The following is a 24440-nucleotide window of genomic DNA, read 5'->3' as shown; positions in this document are numbered from 1 at the left end:
GACTTTGACTAAATATCAAGTCAGGCCTTGTAATCTGTCCACTAGGATTTCTTTCTTGAGTGCAAGTACATCATTTATACTTAGCCTCAACTTTTGACGAGGTCAAATTTAATCCACCCCCTGCCAAAATATCCTGCCTTATTATCCCTTTAACCGCCAAATACATCTCAGTCACACAAATACGTCTCGCCTCTGGTCTGTTTCTTTTCTTCTTCTTTTTTTTTGCATCACGTGCACAAACTGACAGTGGCGAGCTATTTGGAGACTCACGCGGCGTCACAGTGAGTGACACTTGTGAAGACGCTGACTTGAGGAGCTTTTTTTTCCCTCCTTTTCGTCTTGTTTTCCCCACGTTCGTCTGTCATCACTCTCCGCTTAGTTTCCCCCCAGTCTTTCAACCTCTGCAGTTTGATTCGCGCGCGAGGGAGTAACGGCGGCGAACTCACAGGCGTGACCCTGAGCTCCTCGTCTGCCCCAATGAGAGGACAGACAGACACGCAAACGTTCTGTCCATTCATAGATCGGGATGTAACGATAATGGCAATATTGTGATATCGCGATATTAAAAATGCCACAATATATCGTCGTCGTCATGTCACGATATTAAAAGCAGCACATCTCTTAAAAAAAGTCGTTTGATTTCCAATTGTGCAGTTCTAGCACCCTCTGGTGGCTAGATTTTTTTGTGCCGTTTAATTTTCACAAGGCATGTTTAAAATCCGCGCGAATGGTCAGACGAAGGGGAACATAATATTCTTGTGAACAGATTCAGGTATGTTGGAGGAGGGAAACTTCTAAACATGCAGGACTGCAGACTTTGAGGACCTGAGGCCAGGGGTCACCGATAGGCAGACCGCAGTTCAGATCCGGACCCCGAGAAGAATATGTACTGGGGGAGAAATATATTCAGTTTTACCGATAGATGATTTTTGAATAGGTGCGCACGAGGGCAGCTATACTTGAGCCGGCCGGGGTCTTTTGACAGAGCCCGGTTTCGGTTGGCTCACAAACTTTTCTTTTGTTTTCCGGGTTACACGCATTCTCACGACAAACGTGATGAAGTATGGCATTGTCAAAAGTCAGAAAAGTAGACACTGAAAAGTGAATGAACTGAAGCGTGTGCTTTAATTTTACCGGCATGAGCTGATGAGGTGATTGTAGGAATTCGATGTGCTGTTAGTTGGCGGTAGTTGTAGTTAGTGTTGTTTTTTGGGGGGGAATTTTATATACTAGTACAGGAGTGGACAAACTGGGTACTCGAGGGCCAGAGTCCTGCAGGGTTTGGCGGTTTCCCTCTTCCAACAGAAGCTGATTCCAGTCAACAGGATCGTTATCAGGCTTTTACAGAGCTTGCTGATGATCTGATCATACTGTATATCAGCTGTGTTGGAGGAGGGAAACATCCAAAACCTGCAGGACTCTGGTCCCAGAGGACCGAGTTTGCCCATCCCTGTACTAGTGGTATCTGATATTTGGTATCGGTGACTACTCAAAAGTTGAGTACTTGTAATAGTGTCGGTCTGGAAAAGAAAGTGAATAAATAAATCTGTCCATTCACATACTCAAACCCTCTTATGTGAGATGTGAGAGAGGAGGCGGCGTCACATCATGTGCCCGGAGACGCTCCTCTGTCATAACTTGCGCTTTGATTCCCCCCGTCTTCATCCTCTCCTGTTTGGAGTCCCGCGAGAGGAGTAACGGCGGCACGCGTCACCCCCGAGCACCTCTCATCAGCCGCCTGTTTTTCATTTACATAAAAAAAAAAGAAGCCTTTTTCTGTCTGTCACACGCCGACTGTTGAGAAGTGGCAGGCCAATCTGGGAAATAGCAAATAAGGAGACACACTTCATTTTCCTTCACAAATGTTATGTGTCAGAAATGCCGTAAAGTCGCGACCCCGTCTGTAAGGAGATCTCCCAGGAGGTTAATGTGTGTGCGTGTGTGTTGCAGGAACGCGACGGCATGCGCTCCATCTTGGAGTCGTACGACAGCGAGCTGGCGCCCGCCGAACACTCGCCGCAGCTCGGCAAGCGTGTGAAGGAGGCGGAGGAAGTGCTGCACAAAACGCAGAATCTCAACGCGGCGATGGAGGTGTGTGGCAGTCGACATTTGAGTTGATTGGCCATTCGGCGTTGGGGAACTCCATCACAATTTCACTCTTTCTGTTAACGCCCTAAAATGGCTCCACAGTCCCTGTGCTACTCGGAACCAGCCTGCTTTTGCCCTGTATGGTCGCTTTTCCACTCCATTTTTTTCAGTCCGGGCGGTGACAATGGCACTATTCCTCAGATCCTCCACTAGTAATAGTACAAGTATTCAGCATTTTGACGAATATTGGTATGTGCCTATTTAAAAAAAATAAAATAAAAAATCTTGAAGCCCCTTGAGATGCAACATCTCGTTTGCGAGGGGGTCCCACACAAAAAATACAACAAGGCAATCTGTAACGACACACCAGACATAAAAGACAGTAATAAATAAATAAAATTAAAAAAAGAAGAAAACAAAAAACAAGTAGAATAAAATAACAGTTATAGAGACAACCTTAATCTCAACACAACAAAGTTCTAATTATTTCATAATAATAAAATAAAAAAATAAAAATACAGTGTGACAAAACATTATTGAAAACATTGACAATCAGTTTTTAAATAATTATACAAGATATTTAAAAAAAAATATGGAGCAAAGACAACAAATGAATATTAACAAGTAGACTATTCCAATTAGATGGGGCAAGTGACTCGAAGGATTTCTTGACTATTTCTTTAGTGACAAGAGACTGAAAAAAAACAGCTTTTAACTTTGTAATGTGGAACAAAATATTGTCTAAAATAAGGAAAATTAAAATGAATGCATTTAAACAGAAACTGAAACCAATGAAATTGCCGTCTATGATCTAAAGAAAGAAATTTGAAGCTAGGTTAATTAAAAAAAAGTATTTGATCTATTTTTAGTTCACTTCCTTACCGTGGGAACTGCCATCAAGAATCAAGTGAAAGTCCATCAGGAATAATTTTGCTGCAAAATGTAAACTGTACGTACCCCTGTGCGTCACACTTGACGATAAGTTCAGTCTTTGCGAGGCTCTCATTACTCCATACTGGGATCCTACTGTGAAACAAGCACTGATAACAGTGTTTTCAGCGGGGAAAAAATGACAGAAGTGGCAACGTAAGACTTTTTTTTACTTTTATCAAAGTGGTCTTTTACCCAAGTAATTGTACTTTTACTCAATTAGAGAATGTCAGTACTTTTTCCATCTCTGTCCCCAACGCACAGAGATATTGGTCTCACACAAAATAGTCATTTCTGTACTACAAGGCGCACCTGACTATTAGCCGCGCTAGCTAAATTAGGGGCATACTACAAGCCAAAGGTGTTTTAATGTTACCCGGGTTCCCGCTACTTTCTTTTCCATAATCAGAGTGCAAATTGTCTCGCTCTCGTTCTGTCTTTCCTACTTTATTTGGGCTCACTTGGTTTGTTTTGCTCTGCCTGACACTCTTGCGCTTCCTTTATAGTGCCGCCTCCTTGTGATCTGATGGATGAGCCGCACCTTTGTATTAGCCGCAGGGTCGAATGCAAGTGAAAAAAGTAGCGCTTTATAGTCCAGAAATGACTGTACTATCTACTATCTAATGACATCTTAAGACATTACAGAAGAAACACAAAAAACATGAATAGGGATTTTTTTATGTAATTTTTTAGTCCATCTCGTGTGAACGGTGAAGCTTTGCATCTAACGTTGTTGTGTTCATGTTCTCAGGTGCAGCTCACCAAAGCACAGGACGAGACTGGCACTCTTAAATTACAGCTTCAGACCGTAAGTCCGAATGCATGCACACGCAGGCCCAATTTACCCATCAAACCTCCGCATTTCAAGCTGAAGTGTTTGGTAAACAAGCATCAAGCTGCAAATCATTATAGTGGCGCTGTCAGGCTTCTCACTTTCTTTGACCTCACAAGTTGCTTGATGTTTGCGGCGTGGAAAACGTGTCCTATATTCAAGCGCTGGCTAAAAATATCAACCGCATAGCAAAAAAAAGCTCTATTCGTTAATGCCACGTTGCCACATCACACTTCTTCTCTTAACATTGAAATATGGATGTCACAAAATGAATGTCCAGTTGAGCAAGTCACGGTAACAGTTTGGCTGGGGTTTTCCTACTGAAAAATGACAGACTCGAATTTCTTATTCTTGGCATTTCTTGGCAAGTCCTTTTGCACAAACAAGTGATGTGAATATACTTTTAAAGCAAGCTCATCCAAAAGGTAGTCCAAGGTAATTCTAGTTGACGAAAACTAACAAAATCAATACAACGAAAATTGACAAAACATATTCATTAACAAAATTAAACCAGGCAAGGCAACTTTATTTTGTAGCACATTTCATACACAAATAGGGATGTATCGATAACGGCAACATTGTGATATCCCAATATTAAAATGCCGTCGTCATGTCCCGATATTAAAAGCACACCTGTTAAAAAGCTGAGGTTGTCTGTCAGGTGGCATCATTCTGACTATGATGGGTGACGATACTTATTTTAAGATATCGGTACTCGCGGCAGTGACCGATACCATCATCGGCCTCCCTCCTGCAGCCATTTTACGATCAGGGAATACAAATGAGAAATGATATGAGTACAAAGATGACCAGAGATTTCCGCGTGGGCTCGGTACAGATGACGACGGCACGATTCCGGTTAAATCGGACGGCGCCATATTCCAAAGCGCATCTCAAGTTGTGACGGAGCAGGAGTAGATGTGTTGGTCATTTTCGATGGCGCACTTGAACGCAGCAGTGTACGCACCACCAGCGTACTGACGTCACTCACTCGCGCTGGATATCATTCACGCTACATTTGCGGGTTTGTGTGGAAGCAAACGAGATTTGAATGAGAGTGAAGCTTGGCGGTTCCTAAAATGCTTTGGTTGAGCGTGCCGGCCCACCTGATGCCTGGACTTTTTGGTGCCGAGGCATATTTTCATTCTAGAGGCTGCTCTCAGTCTTCTAAAGAGGAGCCGACAGACGTGCCCCCGTACTCGCCTTCTTCAACTTGACCGTCTCCGTGTCTGCGCTCACGCCATCCTACGTTTTCATGGCCCTTCGTTGCCGGGGAGACGTCAACACGGCGGCGGCGAGTAGCTATTGACGCGTGAAATCCACCTGTCTGCCAGAGCAGTAATTACTTATCTGTCTCGGTGAGGCAGCGGCGAGGATTAACGGCAGATGCTGTCAGCAAATGGAAATGAGGGATAATTGCCGGAAATGTCGCAATGTCAGAACAGAAACTTGCAAGGGAGATGCGGACAAAGTCTTGGGGCGCACGCCTCGGATGGACATTCATGAGCCCGTTTTCCACCAAAATCTCAAGGACTTTTAGGTCCTGGTTACTTGGGATGGGCAGAAAAAGCATAATGATGAGGAACTAAATTAGATACTCCAAGAAGCTTTTCACCGAGGTTGTTTTGGGTGGAAACATACAGCGATATTTCAGAATACCAGGGTCAACGGCAACGTCCATCCATCCATCCATCCATTTTCTTGGCCGCTTTTCCTCACTAGGGTCGCGGGGGTGCTGGAGCCTATCCCAGCTGGCTTCGGGCAGTAGGCGGGGTACACCCTGAACTGGTTGCCAGCCAATCGCAGGGCACACAGAGACGAACAACCACACTCACATTCACACCTAGGGACAATTTGGAGTGTTCAATTAACCTGCCATGCATGTTTTTGGAATGTGGGAGGAAACCGGAGTACCCGGTGAAAACCCACGCAAGCACGGGGAGAACATGCAAACTCCACCCAGGAAGGCCGAAGCCCGGACTCGATCTCACGTCCTCTGCACTGGGAGGCGGACGTGCTAACCAGTCAGCCACCGTGCTGCCTCAACGGCAACGTTTCTGGGAAATTTCCTGCGGTCGAAAAAGGGATGCTGAAGACTCTAAATTGTCTTCATCGTTCATAAAAATATCATCGTTCGGTTCACCGAAGACTTAAACATGTCTGAAGAAAAACTTGTTCGCTGCGTTCAGTGAAGTGTCTTTGAACTTGCAACTTGTAAGTTTGGTTCACTAAAGACAAAAATGTGGATGTTAGATTTATCAAGGACTAAATAACCTTTATTTATATATATATATAAATATATATATATATATATATATATATACATAGTGAAGCTTGTCTGATATTTTACATTGTGCGTGCAAAGTTTTCTGAAGTTTGAAGTGTTTGATTTTTGCAAAAACAGACCGAGTATCTTAGATTCACTGAAGACTGAAGTGTCAATAAAAAAAAAAAAACATTCACACAAGACTTCAGTTGGTTTGATATTTATAAAAAAAAAAAAAAAAAGTATGTTGATTTGACTGAAGACGCAAGTGGCACATTTTTAGAAAAACATACACTGTACATTAGATTCACTAAAGAATAATGTGTCTGCTTGCTTTTTACATAAACACATTTGTTACATTCACTGATTTAATATTTACGAAAACGGACGTGAGGTTGACTAAAAACAAATGTGTCTTGGACATGAATAAAAACCTATACTGTATGTTGGTTTCACTTAAGCCTGTGGAGTCTTAAAAAAAAAAAAACTTTCTTGGGCCACGCCTGTGTTACAGATGCAGTTTGAAATGGAATCTGTGAAGAAGCTGCAGGCCTCAACAGATGACATCATCTCCTCAGCGAGCAAAGAGGAGGTCACCATGCTCAGGTCGGCAACGCCCACGCAGCCGATTACCATCTGGTTGTTGACTTTGTCAAACTAGCAGTCATTGGCAATCATTGGCCGTCATTCAATAAAACTCCGTTGACATTTTACAGGCAGAAAATTGAGGATCTGGAGGCGGAGCGGCAGCGTTTGCAGGAGCAGAACGAAGCGCTGGAGATGAGACTGGAGAGGCACAACCTGCAGGCACGTAGCGTCTTCTTACCATCTTGCCAAAAACCTACGCAGCTCTGGGTGGGCGTGGCAAAGCCATGTTGGACGTGGGCCACATCGCGGTGATGCCACATCGCGGTGATGCTTTCACTCAGATGGCTGGGATGGCAACAGTGGAACCTCGGATTTTCATATGAACCCCTTCCAGAAAGTCGGACTAAAACTAAATCGTACCAAATCCAAGAAAAACTAGAGCTGCAAGTAGCTATAAAGGGCCTTTGCAATCCATATTGGGGGACTTGCCCTCTAAAATAGACGTGTTTTTGCCAGGCCTCTTGAAGTTTCATGAGTATTCACAAAGTTTCCACCCTCAAAAACAGCATCATTTTTCTCTGCAACAGCATGCAGCAAAATACAAGATGTTCATTTTAGGTTATGGCTACCAAAGTCGTTTTTGTTTGGTCCAAATCAACGGGCTCGGTACAAGATGTATTCTCTGGGGTTTGCGATCTCACAAATACCGCCAGAATTTAGCCTTGAGCATTTTAGCCAACATATGTTCAATTGGCATTAATGCCGGTTGCGTAATACAATATGTATTAACTTGGAATACCCTTAAGTTAAAAAAAGACAAGCAAAACTATTGGCTGCCAGTTGGCCACTCGTGGCCCAAAAAAGTAGTTGCGGTAGCCTGCACGTGGCGTGACAGTTGAGTCGTGTTCGTCGGCGTGGCTCGGTGTGCTTCGGGCCTCACTTAACTAAAAGCTCCTCAGTTCCACCGTCTCCTCTTTTCAAATTGTCCATACGTGAGCGTTTCATCCCCACAGTCGTCGGGTCCTCCGGGTCCCCAACTGAGCCGGGCGGAGCCGGCGCAGCGATAATGAAACGTGTGAGAGCCAGCGTTTCTGCTGCAATTTGGTGGCGGTGTGAAAAGAATCTGTGTGTTGTGAGGCATGACCAACACGTTTACGGCAATTACCGTGAAAACGCGGGCAGGCGTGAGTGCGCGAGTGCGGCCAATGGATCGGCTCGGCTCCTTGGAGCTGCTTTTTCCCCCACCTCAACTTTTGCACGCTCTGCGGGGGGGCGGCGACACTACAGGAATGAATGAAAGTGACCGGATGAAAAGGCATGACAGGCTTTTTGAATGACGTCAAAAATATTGAGATTCAACCAAGTGTCTTTGTGGCCGAATGGCGTCGTTCGTCTTCAGTGGTCTTCAGGGATTTATTTCTTTTGGATACACGAGCTTAATTGAAGACTAGATTGTTGTCAGTGTTTACAAAAATGTGTGTTGGGCTCACTGAAGACTAAAGTGTTGCTTTGATATTTTCAGAGACATAAATGTTTGGTTTATGAAAGATTAAAGGATTATAGTGCGCTGTTTACACTTGACCAAACCCGATTAAGTGTGAAGCAGGTCGAAGAGCGCTTTTGATATTTACAAAAACATGTTCTTTAGGTTTATTGAAGAGTCAAAATTCCATTTATTCGAATTAAAATATTCTATATGATATTATGGTATATTAATAAATATTCTAACTAAAATTCTACATTAAAAAAATAGTTCATTAGGATTCTGGAGGAAGTGTTTTTTATTTTATTTTTTTTAATTTAAATTAATTTTATTTTTTATTTTTTTAAACTTAAACGGAGTCCTTTAAGTAGGCTGGTACACACTAATACACAGTACCGGCACTTCTCACTTTTAGCCTCTAGCGTAGCAGGACTTTTTACGGTGTACCAGGATTTCACATAAGCCCACAGTGTACCCTCTTGTTCTATTTCTCACTTTGTGTACTTTGTCATACGACTCCTTCATGACCTCCAGTAAGTTTCTTTGGCGTGTCAAGGAAGTTGCAAACAACGTACCACCAACGCACAGGCTAACTTCAAAATAAAAGCTTCCCAAATAATACATTGATTCCAGTTTTAGGCTTTTATTTTCAGGTTGGCCCGTGTTGTGTCGTGACTGAAGACTCAAGTGTCTTTGATCCCTTTTTTTTTTTTTTCCTTACGTAAGAGTCAACAAAGACTATCTTTGCTAGCTCTTCAAACGTACGCACACGCTTCTGTTCATTGAAGACCAAAGTGTCTTTGTTGCTTTCTACCAGCGCATTCTTGACAAGGTAGTGCAGAAAGAAAACAACCTTCCCTCTTCCACATCTCCTCGGCTCCCTCCTCTATTCCAAAGATGCAGTATTGATGACAGTGGACGTGACTTTCTTCCACGTAGCAGCCCAGCAAATAAGCAAACATGTAGCGCGTCGTGTACGTAAGCAGCTGTGGCCGCCAAAGCAGCAACGTTAGTGTTCAATTTCCTTTCTTCTATTCAGGGCTCACTTCCAGTCGGAATATTTCTCCGCTTTGCCTTTCATGTTGTTGCTGTCAAGGGTCCAAGTCGGGAGAAAATTGTTGCCCTTGCAAGAGATTGCATCAAGCGATGCGCTGCAGCCGGCCGGGCGGGCGGGCGGGGGACGCTTTGAGATGAGACGCGAGATACGCCGATGAAGCCCCGAAACGCGCCTCCATCTATTTGCATCCATTTGGCTCACGGAATACAAAATGCCGATTAAAAGCATTTTTGTTGCGCTATCTTGATAAGGGAACAAAAAGGCTTTGTTGTCTTGGCTTTGGGCACGAGATGACTCTGAATAGATTTGGTGCCAGTTTGTCAAACAACCCGGCATTACAAAGACATTTCTGAGGATATTTTATCTTGTTTTTGCAAATATTAAAGATGAGTTAGGCTTCAGTGAAATCATCTTAACATTTTTGTAACTATCAAAGAATAAATCAGTGAACCTAATGTATGTTTTTTGTGATTGTCAAAGACACTTAAGTAAGTCTTCAGTGAGCCCAATTGATGTGTTCTGTAATTCTCAAAGACCGTCCGTCGTCTTCAGTGAGCGCAACATGCGTTTTACAAGTTGCGTACGTTTTTACATCTTCCATGAGACGAATGTACATTTTGTTGCAAATATCCAAGACTTTATTCAACCGCTGGCTGGCCTAATGTATATGCTTTGTAAATATAAATCATTTCATTCAAAAAATAAAATAATAATAATAATAAAATGTTATTATTATCATTTCATTCTTTAGTCTTTTACGAGCAGGCTTCATTATCAGTTTGTGCAATTGTTTAGGAGTCCGAATCCAACCTCCGAACAGTCCGTTTGCCATCCGTTCACTGGCCTGAGAATGAAGTGGCCTCGATGAATGAGAATAGTCGCAGACTTCCTCTCTTATCCTGTCCTGTCCTGTCCTATCCGATCCTCACTTTTATATATGTATTTTTTTAACCCGGACATTGTTTGGCCTTGTTGCCAAATTCTTGCTTGTGATAGAAGTCCCCCTCTCTGGGTTGCTCGTGTCTCTTACTTTTGTACCCCCCCCCCCCCCCCCCCAGTGCATACGTCGACCCCGTTGGACGAGGCCCCCCCACCACATCTCCGCTTTCAAGCGCGCACGGCACGAAATTCTCTAATATTCAGTGGTTTGCCGGGGATTCTCTTTGAAATGTTTTCTGCTGCCAACTAAACGATCGTTTATGTTGCGTCACTTTATCTTAGCTTACCTCGCTAATGCCAGAGGCTGTGCGCAACCAGCGCTAATTTGATTCTCGCTCGCATGTTGTGTTCCGCCGCCTCAGCGGGAGTCGGCCGTGGTTAAGATTCGTGTGCTTGTTTGTTGTTTTGGGTTGAGGAAGGGAGTGAAATCAGTTGCTTTCCGCCTCTCTTTGATTATTGAGTTAGAGTTGTGTTTGTTTTGTTTGTTTTGTTTTTTGTTGCTGTTTTGGGATTCAACTTCTGTGTCCAATTGGTATGGTGCCATTGTCTATATTGCTTAAATATCTCAATGGATTTTCTTTGTTGTTTTGTGTGTTTGGTTAACCCTTGGATGATTGTTCCATCTTCTAAGACCAAATCTTGTGGAAGTATTTTCTACATTATAGTGACAGTTGTTTTTATGTCGTTTTGTGATGCTGGTCAATCTTCTGATTTCACTGGAGGGTTTTCAATCAAAAGTTGAATAACAAACAACTAGGGCTGGGCGATATGGCCCAAAAATCTAATCTCGATATTTTCAATCATTCGGGACGATTTTAATTGATTTTAATCTAATAAAGCCAACAAACGTTTATTTAAAGGTTTCATTCATTCAAAAATAATTCCTGTGCAAAAAGTTCAGACAACAATATGTATAATGATTCAAAATCAGTTTTAACATAAACTAAACATTCATATTAGTTAGCAAAATGACAACTCACAATAACATCTGGATGTAAAAGAACATAAGAACAACAGAAATTCGATTTCACGATTTAATACATTTTCAACGATTCCATTTTCAAAATGACGATTCATCGAATTCATTTGATTTATTGGCCGGTCCTACAAACAACTCAGGACAGCACCTTTTGCTTGAAGCCACCCACTATTCAATTGAGCAACATTATTGGAGCGAATATTATTATTATTATTGGTATAACCCTTACTTGCGATGATGACATCACGCCTGCAGCCCGTTGACTGCACCACACGGTTGCCGTCTTCATTCTTCTTCGGTTTCGTTCTTCATTTTCAGGCCTCTTTGAGTTCTCGTTTGTTTCCGGGGGTTTCCTCTCTCAATCGGTGTCTTAACAGTTTTGTGTGTTTTCCGTTTTCAAGGTAAAAAAAAAGTGTTTTTCTTCAATTGCGTCTCTCAGGGCGACTTCGACCCCCTCAAGACCCGCGTGCTCAACTTGAAGATGAACCCCACGGCGGCGGCCAAGCAGCAGCGGCAGCAGGAGAGCGAGGCCCTGCGGCAGGAAGTGGACCGCCTCCGGGACGTGGTGCGCAAAGTGCAGGAGGGGGGCCGCGGGGCCGACGTGGATGCCGCCCTGCACTCGGCCAACCTGAGCCTGCCGCCGCCAAAGGAGGTCCTGGGTGAGAAGCGCACAACGTTGCGCTCATTGGTTTTGAATTCAGCGAAGGTTTATTTTGTGCAGCGCTGACGTTCTACAGATGGTGCAAAATGGACGCCATCGCGTGAGACTGCGGCAAACGTACTCGAGAGCTTTGGCTTTTTTTTTTTCCTAAAGTAGCAGAAGAACTTACAGAATGCTCGTAGGACTGTTGGCTAGTAGGTGCTACTGTTTTGGTTAGCAACTACTAGCAAATTGTCTGTGAAATCAGCTGATTATTAGCAACAATGGTCCGTATCAGACCTCAACTAGACCCCCCTTGAAAAAACGAGTCCCCGACTCCGGTTGAAGTGATCGTCATGAAATTGGGTGCACAGAAAAGTCTGAAGATTCTTACTTTTTCACGCCTTCAGACTTGCTGAAGCAGATCGAGCTGTCGGAGCTGAAGAACCAGCGTTTGAAGGAGGTGTTCAAGCAGAAGATCCAGGAGTTCCGCACCGTCTGCTACATCCTCACCGGCTACCAGCTGGACATCCCCATCGAGAACCAGTACCGGCTCACCTCCGTCTATGCCGAGCACGTGGAGGACTGCTTGGTCTTCAAAAAGGTGATTTTTTTTCCTATCATAGCATCTTGCTGTGCTGTACATTCAAATGCTAAAGAGAGCGAGAGAGAGAGAGAGAGAGAAATTTGACCTTGCGGCGTGCGAGCGCATTTATGCACCATTAGGCTACCTCATTGCTTTGTGCCCCACTCGGCCGTGCAACAAGAACGACACAACGGCAACACTCTTTTCTTCTTGATGTGTGTGTGAGCGTGTTGCCGGGCAGAGACTGACGACGGGTCAGTGTCACGGAGTCTGGCCTGCATAAATCCAAACCAGTCCTTTTGCCTTTCAACAAATGCTATCTTAAGTGCAATTAATCGACCAAGTCAACATGACCCAGTTCATGTTTTTAAAGTAACATCAACTATGACTTGTACAAATCAATTGAATTAATAAAATTAATTCGATTATCACAATCAATTATTTTTGATTATCGATGAATTGTTTTGATACTTTTTCAATTAAAACTGGTCAAGATCCTTAAAATTTCAACTTCTCACCAGTCAATATTATCCATTTTCTTAATCTAAAATAAATTAAAACATTTGTATTTACATTGGAAAACAAATATCAACATTTTGTTACATGTTACGTACCATACCAGGACCTGAATAATAATGTTTTCTGCGCTGTTCATATTGAAATAATGTTTTATTTTATTGGATTCACCCATTAATCGACAAAATAATCAACAACTCTAGTTACGTCTATTGAAAATCTTCCGGAGCCAAATTTGACCCCCTAATAGGCCGGGGCCATGTGTTTGACACCCCTGAGTGTTGCTGGACCGCATATTGTGCACATGCGACTGACTATGCCGCAGACTTTTTGGGAACTGGATTATTTTTGAGTCCTTCCGACCATTTTGCAAGTGCAAGGTGACGTTATCATGAATAACGGCAGCCACCGCATTCATCGTGATGCGTTCTTTTTCGATCTCTCTCACGCAAGGTGCCATTTCTTTGTAGTCTGCTTGGTGACTAAAATATCGACATATCTTCATTATTACGTCATCATCTTTTAATACTCGCAAGGTGCTGCTTTTTTGGTTAGCAACAGCGTTTGACTGGCGCTTAAAAGCAGCGCATGGACGATAGCGTCTATTCGATAATCACTAAAGATAAGAAGAAAGAGGAGGCGTGCGCCTGCGTCCAATCCACCTGCGACCCTGCCAGGAGAGATAATGCTCTGTCGATTTTTATTAACCTCGGAGCACACGCGCAGACACACACACAATCATAATGGCCACGCGAGTGTGCAGTGTCACACTCAAATGCATGCACACTCCTCACACCGTGTGCTCTTCACTCCCCCCGTCTCGCCCCTCCCACCTCTGTTGGACTGCATGCATACAGATGTACACACACACACACACACACACACACACACGTACACACTGCTAACAGTCTTCTTATTCAGGCTGCCCTCTGCAGTCTGTGTGAGTATGACATCCAAGCCCGGGAGCGTGTGTGTGGCTGTGGCGAGGTGTGTTACACTAATGCACTACAACATTGACACGCACACGCACACGCACTCCAATGACCAACATGTGAATTGCAAAGAGCAAAAATTGTTGAGTAGCGGCGGAGGACAAACACATTTAGACGTCACTATCGCCGTAATTTAAATCCAAAACATCCCTTGAACTATTGACCTAGATTTATTACATCGTTCCAAAGTCATCTCACAACTTGACCCTTCAAAATAAAAGTCTTACAGATGATCCAATCTTTGGGAAAAAATGTACTAGAAAGTGCGATGACACTTTTCGTAGGCGATAAAGAAAATATAGCTGGGAATATCGTTGTTTTTTTTATTGATCTGCGCAGCCCTTCTGATGCCATCCCTGTTGGCCGTTGAACTTCATGTCCAAAAGTTTTTATTTTATTTTTTTACAATTGATTATTCCACTCACTATCCCATTCTCTCTCTTTTTTTGTGATAATAATCAATAAAAGTTGTATGTGAGATTCAACACAGCAAATAGAATTTTCTAATACTTTGTGATCTTTTGGCATACGTTTGCAAAAAAAAAAAAAAAAGTTCAAGAAGCAAGTAGTCAATTCTTTAATTCTGGTTAGAATGCGCTCTCTTCTCTTCTCTGGTGCGTTTTTTTGTGTTCGCAACCCGAGTGCGTACTTATTTCCTCCATTAAGCATCCTTGTCGGACAGCTGCTCCGACATCTCCATTCGTTGAAATCGTCACAGGATGGATTCGGTCCATTGCGGGTCAAAACGAGAAGTTGCCACGGGTCATCGGCCCGCTTGGACCCGGGCCCGGTTCTCCTCCACAGCTTGGCCTCGGTTAGTTAGCATAGCGAGCGCAACGTGTTTAAATGTGTGGTTTGAGTGCTCTGTTGAGTCTTTATTTGCGGAGGCAATAACAAGAGCTGCCGTGTGTCATTTGGATATTTTTAGCGCCCCCCCAGGTGAGACGTCTGATTAGCATCTGTGATGAGGTATTTATGAGCTCCTGCTAATCAGGGAGATAAACGACGTGTGTCTGTGCCAGCTACTGATTGCCTTCACACAAGTTTCAAAGTGAAGGAATTACTTTGCAGTCAAACACATGATACGCCTTTAAACCGCTTTTGTGGTCTCATTTGCCCGCTTTGGTCCATCAAATTGGATCTGTTGTTCATCTGAAATGTCATAACATGCACAAAAAGTGATAACAGCGGGTCATTAACTCCGTCGCTCTCAAAAACGTATAAATATGTTCTATTTTAAATATTACCATGGTCCCAAAAACGTATTTATATGTTTTTAGTTGTTTTTTTTTTTAATGCTAGAGCATACAAAAGGCTTTGATGCAGCCTCTGAACTGAAGAGAATACTTGAAGTTATTACAAAAACAGCCAGCAGATGGCAACAGAGTATAAGAGAGTTGCAACAAGCTTTTTTCCCCACTGTTTTAAACAGATTTGGCAATGTAGCTATATTCTAATGCTAATTGCTGCAAAACAGAAACAAATAGAAATATACTTTTTTGTCCTGATGAAAGAACAGACTCTAATCTTTCTTTTGGTAGGTTCCGTGTTTTTTATAGCAATAGAACAGAATATTCTGTGGTTCTTGCAAAATCAGTCCAAATCCAGCCAAACCGCCGGGAGCGAAGGGGATTGCTTCAGTGAGAACGGCTGCGAGTGAATGAGTTCAATGCATTAAACGGCTCACATTAAGGCCTTAAAGGGCATTGAATATGAAAAACGTTGTTCAAGCTTTCTTTCACACAAGGCAATTTAGCAATAATAAATGAGATAAAAAAAACAATTTTGGGGGGCTGACGACCGGTTGTCTGGAACGGATTAATGGCATTTCTGTTTATTTCAAAGAGGAAAGATGTTTTGAGTTACAAGTGTGGTCCCTGAACAAATTGAGCTTGCATCTGGAGGCACCAGTGGACGCGTAATTAATGCGACGCGTCTCGTCGGCTCTTTTAATGTCTTTGGCCAAGCGCAAGAAAAGCCGCTTTGCACCTGCGCAAAGCGGCCATTGAAGCGCCGCTTAATCACTCCAGAGTGCTCGATCAAACACAGCCGGCTGATTACGGCGCGTTGTTGTTCATAAAGTGCACTTTATGAAGTGTCCGATTCCGTGGCCTGCTTTGCCGTCCGTGCGCTGCAAACGGAAATCTTTATGCTTGGCCCCACTTTTTGCATTTGCTTTTCCTTCCCGCCTCCAAATTGGAGAATGTTTTAATGAGTCCGTCTCCTCCCCGTATTAGGCAGAGTAATTGTGGGACACAAAAAAAGGTAGAAACCGTGTAGTAGGAAGGGGGGAAGGAGGGGGGGGCCTAATAGAACATGCTGTTTTTTCTTGGCTTCTGTTGCAGTGTTTGTTTTTATTTATTTATTTATCTTTTAAATGAGCAAATCAATGGAAGCAAGCCGAGCGCCGTCTCGGTTATTGCTTCTTTTGAAACTTGTTTTTCTACTTGTGTGACTGAGTTAAGGCGGAGAATAAAACATGACATACTACAATGTCCAGCTTTGATCTGGTTGTGTTGATTTCCATTTTGCAAGGTGGCGCTTTTCAGGAATAATTGCTGAGCGATCTCATCAATTAAGACTTGGGCTGCTGTTTTTTTTTTTTTTTTTTTTTGCACACTGACCGTCTATTTTTATTTTATTTTTTTTGCACGTTCACTGCCAGCTATTTTCAAAGCAGTTCCCCGTATCGACAGGCCTTTTGAAACATGCTGACCGATCTTTCAAGAGTAGTCTATCATTAGCCAACTATCATCGTTTTTTGGGGAGGAAAATGTATGTATCGAAAGTGCTGGTGGTATCGGTACTCGTACTCGCATCAGTCTGGAAAAAAAAGTGCTGTTAGACATCGCTACCACAAAGCAATGTTTTCAGTGTATCACAATCCTTCAAATTGCATGACATTTATGTCAATTTTCTATTCTTCTGATTTCTCTTTCCTGGTCGTGAAGCAGCTTTGAGACGGCGTCACACCGAAATGTGGAGAAATAAAAATGATGTCAAGCAGAACACTGACTTGCAAATATCAAAAAATTGACGTTTCATCGCAGATAGACTCCGACCCTCGAGGACCCAGTTTGCCCACCCCTGTTCTATACTTTGGCACAATTGCGTGTTTCGGTAAACGCTTGCTAAAATGTTTATTTAAAGCCGTCATTTATTCAAAAATCATTCCTGTGCAAAATGTTCAGACAACAATAATGTATACTGACTCTAAATCATTTTTAACATAAACGTAACATTCATAGTTTGCCAAATGACAACTCACAATTGCATCTGGATGTAACAGAACATAAGAACAGCTTTTTATAATCCAGAAGACAAAATTCAATTGCTTTTTAAATAACATTTTCAACGATCCATTTTTTAAAATGACGATTCGATTTGGGGGGGAAAGAGTATTTAATGGGAAAAAGTGTTTTACAAAATAAATGAAGACAAAGTATTATTTTTCTTCTTCTTTTTTGCTGATCCGAAAAATGATCCGATCCGTGGCTCAAATCCGCGACCCCATCCGAACCGTGACTTATGGGATCCGTTGCACCACTAGCGAGGGTGAAAGAGGAAGTAACGTGATCGGGGGGGGTAGGTTTGAATTGTATTTTGGTTCGGGTTCGGCAAATCAATTGTGATGGTTACGGTTAGGGGCTCGGAAATGCATGATGTCAATGGATGTCCTCACAATGATCTAAGTACAAGTGTGTGTGTGTGCGTGCGTGCGTGCGTGCGTGCGTGCGTGCGTGCGTGTGTGCGTGCGTGCGTGCGTGCGGTAACCCTAACCGTGCAATCCAAATATCAGAGCAGCTGCAAAAAGGTCATTATCAACACGCAGCAGCAGCGTAATGACAACATTTGGTTTGTTTAATCAAAACAAGACAGCAATAAGAAATGCCAGCAACGCACTGACGGGAAAACACAAGATCAACGACGCCAAAGTGTTTTTTTTCGCCAGCTATCGGTCGACGCGCTTGAAAACCTTCCGAGGCGAACGTCGACCGTTTCAATCTGGAGCTTGTTGACTCCGATGCCGCCTGACAGCTTCCTGTCCCGCCTCCCGCTTGTGTGATTGTCCGCGGTCTCCATGGTAACGCAATCCACTTGGGGGGGGGGGGTTGGTCACCGTAGTGTGGTTTAGGGCTGGGCTCGCTGTCATTCCGGAAGGTTTTAACGGCCTGCAGCATTTTGGGGTGGCGCCGTTCTGCGTTATTTGCCGTTTAACAAGCCGTAAACATCGACTTCTTCAGCTTTGACGGCTGCTAATGAAAAGCATTCTTGGGCGCCAGCTAATTAGCCGCCTTTCTTTGCAAGGCCGTACGTCAAAGTAGCGTAAATGTCTCATTTGCTCCGCGCGGGAATTGAAGGCACAATTTTTGGACCCCCAAATAAATGTCAAGTCAAAACTATTGTGAACGACTCTCGGTGTGATGTCGTGATGTTCGCAAGCGGTCCTAAGAATAAACCGACCCTTACAAGCCCGTTTACACGGCGAATCCTCAATCAGCATCAAACTTGAAAACGGATTCTGCGCACCCGTAGTCAAATACGTCGCATTTTAGGATTGTTTTCCTACTTTCCAGTCCCCAGGGGGCGCTATTGAGTGAATTTTGAAGCCGTGCTTGGGGTTCTTAAAATTTGAAGCTGTGCTTTGCTAACTTTAGGCAGTTTTATAAAACTCACTTCATACGCACACTTAAGATCGCATCGGCCCAATTTGGTGTCACTCAAATTGCCTTTCAGTCGGCACCAATATTTTGCATTTTGACGAATATCGCCATCAGCCCCTTTTTTTTTTTTTTTTTGAACCGACAGCCGATAATAGAGCACTTTTAAACTGTGTGAACTGCAGGGAACTATTTATTTAAAAAAAAAAAATGTTTTCATTTTTTATTATTATTATTATTTTATTTTTTATAAGAGACTCGGTCAACCCTGGGAAATGTTCTGAACTAAAAAAAAAGTAAAAATGTAACATTTCAGATATTTTAAAATGTTTGGAAAACTTTATTTTTGTGCAACTTCTTAAGATATGCCGACGACCCTGGCAGCTCCCCGAACTTTGAGAAGTTTAAAACAAAGATATTTTTTTTAAATCAACAATTCGCAAGTCTGAAAAATGATTCAATAAATACGCGTATGCTCGAGTGCATTTCAAATAAGATAAGAATTGGAGGTTTGTTTTGTTTTTTTATTTTGATGCTGATAGGGAAAATTTGCATAGGATATTTTAGGATCCCTAAAATAAAATACATTTCCACCTTCATACTTGGTCTCGGGAAGAAAAAAGAACAATTTTGTAGTAGAACGGTTTGTTTAAAGTGTGGAAAAATCTGTGCGTATATTTTGATAGCAGTTTTTGGCAAAGTCACATTTTTTATCGTTGGGCACAAAATATTTATTGAAATGTCTTCTCAAGGGTTTATAAAAGTTTTGATTTCTAATCAAAGGCAGACACTTTTAATTGAGATTTTGTATCGGAGCTCATCGCATTGATCACAAGCCAGCCAATTAAAAAGAGGACTCGTTTCCTCATGCAGGTACAAAAAAAATAAATAAAAAAATCATTCCGAGCCCTTCACTTTTTAATTGGACTTTTATGGAGAAAATCCTGCGGCCGATTCATCTCATTAGTGCCCACGGCGAGTAAATGCAGCCAAGCAGTTGACGGCTCCACCGTGACACGTTGGCAGCAAAGCAGCCCCACCAAAACGCTTCACAAATGCTCATAATTAGGACAAATATGCAGAAATATTTTTTTTTTGCTATTCACTCGCCGCATGTCTAAAGGTCAAAGGTTAAGCTTGGCGACGCGCTTCAAACGGCCGCTTGTCACTTTTAAAAGTTGGATTGTTGCGCGCGCATGACGAGCTCGGCTCGGCGTCCTGCTCGTCCGAAGTCGTCGGAGGTTTCGCGGCGTACGAGACGCTGATTGGAATCTGAATATGGAAAGACGAGCGCTGATTCTGACGACGTTCTGACGACGTTCCTCCTGAATGGCAAAATCTGCATTTCAATTGGAACAAGCTCATCGACATTTTGCGCGCATTCGTTCAATTAAAGCCTGATGCCTTTTTTTTTCTTCTTCGTCCTCATCTCAACGCATCAATCGGCAGCTTTGGAATTTGATGGACTTAACAGGGATGTGATTTTTCCGCTAATTCGCGGAATTCCGCTTTTTTTTATCTCCCCCCCAAAAAAAAAAAATTCCGATTTTTTTTTTTTTTTTGTATTTCATTGTGTATGCACATACATGACTCGGACAGATAACATCTTCTGCTATAACAAAGACATTTGTGGTATGCTCTAATATGAGTTACTTTTCATTTGGTCATGATACAATTATTTGTTCATGAAATTTGAACTCTTCAACATTATTTATGTGTTAACTTAGTAATCACATTAGTTAGATATGATGATATTCTCAGTGATAGTTTTTAAAAGCAAAGGCAGTCCAATGTTTTTGAATGTGACTGATTTTGAGTTGACTAAAACTGCCATTTTATATGGGATAGTTCAATATACATTGGAAATTTATGCTGCTGTTTTGTCTATTTCTTTGTCATGTGAGTGCATTGAAAGTACTTAAAAACACAGAAAACCCATGAGCTCCGGGGGGCTTCGCCCCCGTGTGCCCCCACCAGGGGCAGACCTAGCTGGGTGCCAGCGGCCCCCAGACCCCCGGCTAAATTTTCAGATAATTTCACTTTGGTCAAATCACATCCCTGACTTAATGTTGACCGATCGTCGTGGAATGTTAGACGGCTGCTTCCCCGCCATTCAGAGAAGAAAATGACAATTATTAGCGTTACATTTTGTAGCAATTGGACAAAGTCTCTAGGATGTTTTATTTTGAAGGAACCCAGAAAAATGAGCTGAAAAGGCTAAAGGGGAAAAAATGGCAGACTTACCATGTACAGCTTCCTGAGACTTTTTTTTGGGGGGGGGGCGGGTTTATCCATGACAGACACGCCTACTAAATGACATGCGGCAAAGTGAAATTGACTTTGCCAGCGTTCTCCACCAACATGGTTGAAATTTGGTGGAAATCGGACAAAATCTCTTGGACAACTTTGTCGTTTCTTGTTTGAAATGCCCGCCCCAAAAAAATGACACTCAATGGCCCCTTCAAATGAAATGATAAAAAGAGAAATTCTTTGTCAGTTCCGCATATGTCTGTGTTTTTATACATGGTTCAAATTTGGTAGCAAATTGCACAAAATATTGAATTTTTTATTTAATTTTTTGAAGGAAAATGAGCCTTCAAATGGCAGACTTTTGTCTCTTCAGGTGTGGCTTCTTACATTTTTTGATGGCTCTACCCATTATGGACATGGCTGCCAAATTTCATGTGGCAAAGTGAAGCTGCCTTTGGGGGCTAGTTTTTTATTTTATTTTATACATATATATATTTTTTTTAGATTTTTGTGTTTTATCGCGAGTCACTGTCAATTTCAGATGTGAACTTCGCTCTGCTAATAATAACAACCAGAAAGATCGAGTACACAACTGGGGAGCCTTTTCTGCTGAATGAGGAAGAAGGTCTAATCTATTCCAAATGGTCTCTACTCTTATACAGTCTTGTCTCATCTTAGCCCGTATGAAAATGTGTGACCTGATGCTCTTAACTGGACGAGTGCGCCAGAGTGCAGATGGGAAGGAAGACGCCAAGCCAGGACAGGTCACAGCGACACAACGCAATCTCAAGTCTCACTTATCTAATCATTAACTCTTTGACTGCCAGACGTTTTCAGAAAAGGGATGCCGTGGGTGCCAGCTGATTTTAAGCATTTTGACTGATCTTTCAAGGTCCATAGAAAATTATGTGTTTGGACTATGGAAACACACATACTACCAAATGAAAGATTGGACTCTCATCTTTCATCAGAAAAAAAAGTTTGTTTCTACCTTATTCCGTTTTTCAGTAATCAACAATAGAAAATGGTTAGTTTCACCTCTGTTTTGAAACAAACGTCTTTTAACGTCTTTGGCACTCCTCCATAGGGTTTTACTAAACGTTATTTAACGTTTTTGGCAGTCAAAGAGTTAAGAGACCTAAACCTTGAAATGACCAGCGCGTTTTTGTTTTTTTGGGTCAATTTAGCGTTGCTCATCTGTCTAGTGTACAAAGTTCAAATTTGGTAGCCATCTGGCAAATTAGCAAGTAGAACTTTGTCTTTGAAGGACTCTCGCAAATGAGCAAAAATGAGCCTAAAATGGCTGCTTCGAACCAAAATGGCAGACTCCCCGCAGCCCCTCAAAAAAGGAAAGCAAAAAATGACATCATTGACTGACAAAGTTCGTTTTCCAGTCCTCCTTTCTCATCTTTCAGTTTTGCTTTGGAAAGGACACGGTCGGGTGGCGGCGGGAGGCAAGCAAGCTAGGCGCCATTAGCATTCAGGCGGCACGCGGCGCCTCGCTTGGATGAGGTCACTAATAAGCCCCGCCCTGTATCTCAAGCCAGGGAGTATCGATTTCCTTTAATTGGATGGACAAATGAAAAGAGCGCATGAATGGCAGAAGCTTTTGTTTTGAAAGGAAACCACTTTCCACACATGCCGTCCCTGCACTGGCGACTTTCACACACAACCCAGCAAAGCAGGATATTGGCAAGCGGAGCTGCAGAGACCGTTTGCACATGTGAACGGGGCGGGCGACTTGTCATTTTTCATTTCCTGCACTCAAACAAGCGCGTTGTTTTCATAAAGGTCAGAAATGGTTTAGCGCAGCCGACGCAGGCACGTCTGATGACCGCAAATGCAAACGGACGCTGATAAGGTCGCCATTTGAATAAATCGCATTTAAGGGAAACCCGCGGCGACCGTTCCCTGCCGTCTTTGGGACATGCAAAGGCCTGTTGCTGCTTCGTGCGAAGGCGAGCTCGCCTCGTTTCAGCAGAATGAGAAAATTGTGACTCGCCGTTTGCTTTCAACGGCCAATTTGCGACCCAATTTGCGTCGCCACAGGTTCGTGCAAGAGAACATTTCAAATCAAATTCTGATCGATTAAACGGAGCAAACTTATTTGGTAAAACTTGGCATTTATAAAATAGTGTGAAAATGCCGCAGCAAAGTCACTGTTAGTCTTGGCTATGGAGGACCAAAACTGTCCAAAATTCAATAAATAAAGAAATAAAAGTGAAAATAAAAACAAATATTAAAAAATATATAATTAAAACATTTTATACAAAAAAATTATATTAATTAAAATAAAAAAAATAAAAATAATAATAAATAAAATAAAAATATATAGTTTTAATTTCCATTTATTTTATTTTCGGTATTTAATTTTTGAATGATATTTTTATATCCGTTTTTATTTTCACTCTTATTCCTTTATTTATTTTTAAATTTTGGCAGTTTTGGCCCCCCATACTTATAGCGAGTGGCAACGCAAGATGGCCGCCGGTGGCTTGACTTTTGGCTACAGCGAGGAAGCGCCAATGTTAGTCCGTTCATGAAGAAGTCCTTGAGCTCCGCGTTACTTGACATCTGCTGGGAGGGCATATTGCGGTCTCCATGGCAACTGTGCATCGGTGCGTGCGTGTCGTCACCGGATGGCAACGTCTGCCTGATTCGCTGCTCGACCTACAATCCTTACACCCCCCAACCCCCCCCCCCCCATGGGAATTAATGGAAATCCTCTGTGCATTCATTGGCCGTCATGAAATATGTATGAAGTGTTTTAGCATTCCATCCGAGGTGTCGGTACGAGTGGCAGGTGATCCACCCTGGATCAGTTAATCACATGTCAAGATGATCCGGTGTGAGAAGCAGGATGCGCCCCGGACTGGTCGCCAGTCACTCACATTTCCCAGCGGCGTCTTTGTTTGTCACGGTGTAACATGAAGACGTTTGCGTTGAGTTCCCAGCATGCCGCTGGGCTCCCCCGCCGACCTCCATCCCTCCCTCATTTCCGTCCTTCCTTGACGACATGTTTTAATGACTCCATCCTTGGCTTCCCTCGTCACTTTCTCGTCCGCTCCGTCGCCCCGAGCGGCTCCGTCTTAATTAATCCTCACAGATTTACACACAGACGCCATCTTGGCGATTGTCCCGGGAGACGCCAGCAAGAGGACGAAGTGACCAAGTGTTTACGTTGCGTGTTGGTGCGAAGGAAGCGCTTTGTTGAAAACGTTTTGTCATCGATGAGATTTGAAATGTCGTCATTGGAAAATGCTACGGGTACGAACGAGTACCCGGCGGTGCGTCAGTACTCGCATTGAAACAAATTCCTCCCCGTTTGTGTTTGTCAGGGTCCGTCGGGCAGCATGGAGCTGATGGAGACGGCGTTCTCGCGGACGCTGGGCGAGCTGGTGGACTTGCACCTGCACCACCAGAACAGCATCCCCGTCTTCACGTCCACGCTCACCATCGAGCTCTTCGCTCGGCAGACCAGCGTCGCGTGACCGCGTCGGACGCTGACTTTTTAAAGAAAAAAAAAAACATATTTTTGGGGATGGTTTTAAATGTATGAACTTTCTTTTGATTCCAGGAGGCGACATTGAGCCAAAATCATGTGATAATAAAAGACAACAATTCCAGCGTCAA

At 42.9% G+C, this 24440-nt stretch overlaps 1 protein-coding gene across 3 annotated transcripts in view; it reads left to right on the top strand.

The window, feature by feature from the left end:
* Positions 1 to 24440, top strand: part of mad1l1 (mitotic arrest deficient 1 like 1) — a 41087-nt gene extending 16647 nt beyond the window's left edge. The window contains exons 12-18 of one of the 3 annotated variants that reach the window (XM_077571026.1): positions 1951 to 2091; positions 3770 to 3826; positions 6631 to 6722; positions 6833 to 6923; positions 11602 to 11821; positions 12213 to 12406; positions 24146 to 24440. In XM_077571026.1, coding sequence (XP_077427152.1) covers positions 1951 to 2091; positions 3770 to 3826; positions 6631 to 6722; positions 6833 to 6923; positions 11602 to 11821; positions 12213 to 12406; positions 24146 to 24298 — 948 coding nt within the window. In that variant the 3' untranslated portion in view covers positions 24299 to 24440. Of the gene's footprint in view, positions 1 to 1950; positions 2092 to 3769; positions 3827 to 6630; positions 6723 to 6832; positions 6924 to 9012; positions 9162 to 9381; positions 9820 to 11601; positions 11822 to 12212; positions 12407 to 24145 lie in introns of those variants that run through there. The other 2 variants (XM_077571027.1, XM_077571028.1) reach the window with 2 other exon arrangements.

The sequence above is a fragment of the Vanacampus margaritifer genome, chromosome 7, assembly GCF_051991255.1.
Source record: "Vanacampus margaritifer isolate UIUO_Vmar chromosome 7, RoL_Vmar_1.0, whole genome shotgun sequence".
In the NCBI taxonomy this organism is placed as follows: Eukaryota; Metazoa; Chordata; class Actinopteri; order Syngnathiformes; family Syngnathidae; genus Vanacampus; species Vanacampus margaritifer.
The sequence above is the reverse complement of the archived record's forward strand: the minus strand, read 5'-3'. Positions and strand labels throughout refer to the sequence as shown.